Here is a 6323-nt window from a genome sequence, read left to right as displayed (position 1 = left end):
TTGCTTTCTCTAATTTTTTTTTTTTTTTTTTTTTTTTGAGACGGAGTCTCACTCTGTCACCCAGGCTGGAGTGCAGTGGCCGGATCTCAGCTCCTGCAAGCTCCGCCTCCTGGATTTACGCCATTCTCCTGCCTCAGCCTCCCGAGTAGCTGGGACTACAGGCGCCCGCCACCTCGCCCGGCTAGTTTTGTATTTTAGTAGAGACGGGGTTTCACCGTGTTAGCCAGGATGGTCTCGATCTCCTGACCTCGTGATCCGCTCGTCTCGGCCTCCCAAAGTGCTGGGATTACAGGCTTGAGCCACTGCGCCCGGCCTCTTGTTTGCAATTTTCATAGTTTCTCATATATTTTAATAAGTATGTGTTACTCTTTTTTTGGTTTGTTTTGATTTTTGAGACCAGGTCTTGCTCTGTTGCCCAGGCTGGAGTGAAGTGACACAATCACAGCTCACTGCAGCCTCGATCTCCTGGGTTCAAACAATCCTCCCCGCCTCAGCCTCCCAAGTAGCTGGGACTACAAGTGTGTGTCACCACCCATGGCTAACTTTTGTATTTTTGCAGAGCTGGGGTTTTGCCATGTTGCCCAGGCTGGTCTTGAACCTCTGGGCTCAAGAGATTCACCTGCCTTGGCCTCCCAAAGTGCTGGCATTACAGGCGTGAGCCACCACGCCCAGGTGTATATGAATTACACCTTTAATGAGAAAGATAAAAATTTGGGGGACTGGGCATGGTGGCTCATGCCTGTAATCCTAGCACTTTGGGAAGCCAAGGCAGGTGGATCACCTGAGGTCAGGAGTTCAAGACCAGACTGGCCAACATGGTGAAACTCCATCTCTATTAAAAATACACAAATTAGCCAGGCATGGTAGTGTGCACCTGTAGTCCCACCTACTCGGGGGGCTGAGGCAGGAAAATTGCTTGAACCTGGGAGGTGGAGGTTGCAGTGAGTGGAGGTCACACCACTGCACTCCAGCCTGGGTGACAGAGCAAGACTGTCTGAATAATAATAATAATAATAATAATTTTTTAGGGGGTGGGAATTTAGGTAGTTGTATTGCTTTAGAAGAAACAAGAAGTATTCAGTTTGCCTATCTGATCAAAGACGAATACTCAACATAAATTTATTCAATAACTAAAATAATCATGAAAGAAACACTTCAGTTTCACATTATGAACATCTAAGGGTCCAAAGAAAAAGATGACAAAGGAGAAGAAACAAAGAAATACAGGAGAAAGAGTGAGGAAGGAATGGGGAGAAAAGCACACAGGGAAACAGGCAGGGAAGATAAGGGGGATGCAGAGGCAGAGACTTAAGTGCTAGAGGTTCCTTTCAATTCTGTGACATTTACCAAGCATCTATGTGCCAAGCAGTGTGTGTGAATATGACAAAACTTCCGCCTTCACAAAAAAGTTATGTTCTGGCCAGGGGTGGTGGCTCACGCCTGTAATCCCAGCACTTTGAGAGGCCAAGGCAGGTGGATCATTTGAGGTCAGGAGTTCTAGAGTGGCCTCACCAATATGGTGAAACCCTGTCTCTACTAAAAAAAAAAAAAAAAAAAAAAAAAATTAATCAGGCGTGGTGGTGAACGTGTGTAATCTCAGCTACTCGGGAGGCTGGGGCAGGAGAATCACTTGAATCCTGGGAGGTGGAGGTTGCAGTGAGCCAAGATCGTGGCACTGCAGTGAGCCAAGATCGTGCCACTGCACTCAGTCTGGGTGACAGAGCGAGATTCCATCTAGAAAAAAAAAAAAAAGAAAACCAAAAAACCCCCCAAAACTTATGCTCTGTTTAGTTCCATGTTTTCTTGCTGTATCACACACGAAAAAACCTGAACCCTAAAAATGACATTAGAACTAAGAGCCTATCCAAGAGCCACCAAATTATAAGGAGAATCTGTTAACTATTCTGATGCATCCTGCCATCCACTTGGCTATATCTGCAAAGTTATCATTTTCTTTTCAGGTCTAATTTAACTAATTAAACTGCTTTCATGACTCTTCATCTAGACTAAACATCCTTAAAATCTGTGGGTGCTCTGTTCTGAATGAGAAAGAAGCCCACTAGGTAGGCGTTTTTCTTTGGGCTTCAACAGAGAACTGCGAACTAAAGAGATCCAGCCATAGGCAGAATTTCCTCACCACTAGTTAAGCAAAAAGAATAGCAGGCTAAGCAAGATAATCTCTGTTGTTCTTTCTAGCTTCACTATTTTGTAGACTAATGGAACCTGGAATCCTGTCATTATATTTTATTTAGAAACCTGAAAAATGTTTCATCCTGTTCAATTTATGCAAAGATGACTAATCCCAGAACATCAAGTTTAGACTGAGATACAATGATAGTGTTTATAGGGGAGCTATTATTTTAGCCAGTTCCCTGGAAGCAGGATAATCAAATGCTTGTAAGACTCAAATCCATGCTATGGAACATATGCTCCTAAAACCACAAAGTGGTTAAAATATTAATTAACCTCACGGAATGGATGTGTTCCTGAAAAGTAGTGAATTTTGATAAATCATATAAAATCAAACTTTAAGAACACTGAGAGGGGCTGTCTTGGTGGCTCACACCTGTAATTCCAGCACTTTGGGAGACTGAGGCAGGCAGATCGCTTGAGCCTAGGAGATGGAGACCAGCCTGGGCAGCATGGTAAAACCCTCTCTACAAAAAATACAAAAATTAGCCAGGCATGGTGGTGCGCACCTGTGGTCCCAGCTACTTGGTTGGCTAAGGTGGGAGGATGGCTTGAGCCTGGGAGGTAGAGGCTGCAGCGAGCTGAGACTGCGCCACTGCCCTCCAGCCTGAGTAATGGAAGTGAGACTCTGTCTTAAAAAAAAAAAAAATTAAAAAGAAAACAGAGAGAAGGGTATTCTATTAAAGCAATCAGTGTCCTCCATCCTTGTAAGTTCCAGAACCCTTTCCTTAGGAAAATAACATATGCATATACACAAAACAAGTTTCATACAATTTCAGGAGTTCCTGAACCCCACGCAAAGACCTCATTGTCTTAAAAGAGCTCAAAGTTAAAAGGCACTCACAAACAATTCTTTTTTAAACAATCAGAGTTATTAAAGCTAAATTTTCAGTATTACTAATCTACATTTTACATATTAGGTTTATTTAAAGTGAGATTTTTGCTTCAAATGCAAATTTGTGGTTTTGATTTTTTAAAAAACAGACCCACAGATGATCAACAAGTGCTTGAGACATTATCTGTATCTTTCCCAAGAAATTCTTACCAGTGTGTGTTTTCATGTGTTCGTCGAAGTACTGCTTCATGTTGAAATCCTTGCCACACCACTGGCACATGAACTGTTTGTGCCCAATATGAATGCTCATGTGGGAGCGTAGCTGGTACTTGTACTGAAACCTTTCGTCACAGTTCTGCATTGGACACAGTGGAGATTTTTGAATGCCAAGCATAGTAGCTTTACCTGAGCCCACCCTAACATAGTTTCTGATATTAGGCTTATTTTTCATACTCAAAATAGAACCTGCTTGTGTCAGCTATTTGGCTTTGCCATATTTCTGCAGGTGAGTTACTAATAAAAGGGAAATTTTCTCACAAAATTATCATTGAAGTATACTCGACTTCTCAGAATCACTGAGAAAAGAAAAATAAGTCATTGTGTGTTATTTCCAAGTTAACCTAATCTAAGAGTTAACAGTGTGTTAAAAGTGACATTTTTCTACCTTGCAGTGACAGCACACACCGAGCTCAGAACACATGTCTGAAGGTTCTGTGGAAGGCAGCTTTGTGCCTCCTGCTCCAGCATACCTCTCTCTCACTGGTCCACCATCTATGCAAACACTAACCCCTAGGCCTGGGCCTGTAGGTAGCACATTCCTTACCTCGCATCTGAAGGGCTTCTCTCCAGAATGCTGCAAGGAGTGCACCTTGAGTGACATACTGCGTTTGAATGATTTTCCACAGGTTTCACATGTAAATGGCATGTCTTTTGTGTGTGCTGCAACACAGAATGTACTTAGTGTCAAAACAAATCCACCAAAAAGCTCAAAGTAAAAATGTATCCTACTGTAAAGCAATTATGCCCTCCTAATTTTCTACACTGATTTGTGAGCCTCTTTTTTTTTTTTTCTGAGATGGAGTATTGCTCTGTCGCACAGGCCGGAGTGCAGTGGTTTGATCTTGGCTTGCTGCAACCTCCGCCCCGGGGATTCAAGTGATTCTCCTGCCTCAGCCTCCCGAGTAGCTGGGATTACAGGCATGCGCCACCACACCCAGCTAAGTTTTGTATTTTTAGTAGAGACAGGGTTTCACCACGTTGGCTAGACTGGTTTCGAACTCCTGACTTCATGTGATTCACCTGTCTCAGCCTCCCAAACTGCTGGGATTACAGGCGCGAGCCACCACACCTGGCCTTTGTGAGGCTATAATAGTAATATCTGGAGAGAAAAATAATGTTGAAAAGAAATCTGGGTGTGGAAGACTATACCATCCAATTTGGTGATACTTACTGAAGACATATTGTATTCAGTTTCAACAGGTCAAAACTGATTAGGGCAATTCCTCATATTCTGCCCAACCCAGGGCATAAAGCACACAGAAGAGCAAGGGAAAATTATAGGTATGAGAGAAAAGCAGAAAAACTTACCAACCATGTGTTTCCGCACATGAGCCATGGTATAGAATTTCTTCTCACAAATTTCACAGGAAAATTTCTTTTCTGCATATCCATGGACGATCTTGATATGCTCATGAAGGGACCAGAGTTTCTTGAACGATTTGTTACAGGAAACACACTGAGCAGGATAAATAGAAATAATATTTATAGGGGCTTACAGAATGCCATACCAGCCTACTGGCAGATGAAACGGATGTGCTTCAGGTTCATGGCACAAGGCCAGAATCCAGATAAATGCTATTCTTCCACAGAGCCCAGATTCCAACACCAACATCTGTATGTTCTCTTTTTCTAAGATGCATCTTTTAGATACTCTTTGGGAGTATGAAAACAATGGCAAAAACTAAGACAAAAGTGGAAAGTTCCACTAACGTCAAGCAATGTTCAAGTGATTCTCCTGCCTCAGCCTCCCAAGTAGCCAGGATTACAGGCGGGGGCCACCACGCCCGGCTAATTTTTTTGTATTTTTAGTAGAGACGGGGTTTCACCATGTTGCTAGGGTGATATCGATCTTCTGACCTCGTGATCCATCTGCCTCAGCCTCCCAAAGTACTGGGATTATAGGCATGAGTCACCACGCCCAGCCAAGCGTTTTTATTTTTAAACAGAAGTTGCAAGAGATTCAAGTTTTAAAAATATAGGTATTAAGCAAGTGTGGCTGCCTCCTCTCCACATCAGTTAGTAAGGGTTTACCAGAGAATATATACTGATTTTAAATTAGTATAATAAAGACAAGATGAAACAAAATATATATTAGTGGTATAGGTATTATAGGTATGTAGAAATATAAAAACGTTCTTACGCCTTAGAAAATGCATTTGGAGCCAGGTGCAGTGGCTCATGCCTGTAATCCCAGCACTTTGGGAGGTCAAGGCGGGTAGATCACCTGAGGTCAGGAGTTTGAGACCAGCCTGGCCAACATGGAGAAACCCCACCTCTACTAAAAATACAAAATTAGCCAGGCATGGTGGCGCATGCCTGTAATCCCAGCTACTCGGGAGGCTGAGGCAGGAGAATTGCTTGAACCTGGGAGGCGGAGATTGTGGTGAGCCAAGATTGCGCCACTGTATTCCAGCCGGGGCAACAGAGCGAGACTGTCTCAGAAAAAAGAAAAAAAAAAAATGCACTTGGAGCATTTATTAACATGAATAATTGAAATGTTATTATATTTCCCCAAATCCAATTTACACTTTCAAACACTTCCCTCTGGCAGAATATACCCTCTAAACTCTTAGTATCACTGTCTCTAATTATTACTATTATTATTATTATTTTGAGATGGAGTCTCACTCTGTCACCCAGGTTGGAGTGCAGTGGCGCGATCTTGGCTCACCACAACCTCCACCTCCCGGGTTCAAGCAATTCTCTTGCCTCAGCCTCCCGAGTAGCTGGGACTACAGGTACATGCCACCATGCCTGGCTAATTTTTGTATTTTTAGTAGAGACGAGGTTTCACTATGTTGGCCAGGCTGGTCTCAAACTCCTGACCTCATGATCTGCCTGTCTCAGCCTCCCAAAGTGCTGAGATTACAGGTGTGAGCTATTGTACCCAGCCTGATTGTATTCTTTATATAAACCTTTCCCCTGCAACATGCCTGCCTCAAAGTTTATTTTAATTGTGTCTCCATTGGCAAAAGTCTGTTGCATACCCAAGCTTTCTGTGACTGTTTAAATGTAGTTG

The 6323-nt window shown here is 42.9% G+C and overlaps 1 protein-coding gene across 5 annotated transcripts in view; it reads right to left on the bottom strand.

Annotated features, from left to right (window-relative positions):
* Window positions 1-6323, bottom strand: part of ZNF652 (zinc finger protein 652) — an 83625-nt gene that overhangs the window by 18755 nt on the left and 58547 nt on the right. For all 5 annotated transcript variants that reach the window (XR_001881844.1, XM_017854008.1, XM_017854011.1 and 2 more), the window contains exons 3-5: window positions 4613-4760; window positions 3849-3964; window positions 3236-3380 (exon numbers count right to left, since the gene is read on the bottom strand). Coding sequence is in view for 4 of the 5 variants with exons in the window: in XM_017854008.1 (XP_017709497.1) it covers window positions 3236-3380; window positions 3849-3964; window positions 4613-4760 (409 nt within the window). In the remaining variant the exon portion in view is untranslated. The remainder of the gene's footprint in view (window positions 1-3235; window positions 3381-3848; window positions 3965-4612; window positions 4761-6323) is intronic.

The sequence above is a fragment of the Rhinopithecus bieti genome, unplaced genomic scaffold (genome assembly GCF_001698545.2).
Source record: "Rhinopithecus bieti isolate Rb0 unplaced genomic scaffold, ASM169854v2 scaffold_35856, whole genome shotgun sequence".
In the NCBI taxonomy this organism is placed as follows: Eukaryota; Metazoa; Chordata; class Mammalia; order Primates; family Cercopithecidae; genus Rhinopithecus; species Rhinopithecus bieti.
Note: the sequence above shows the minus strand (reverse complement) of the source record. Positions and strands in the feature narration are given on the sequence as shown.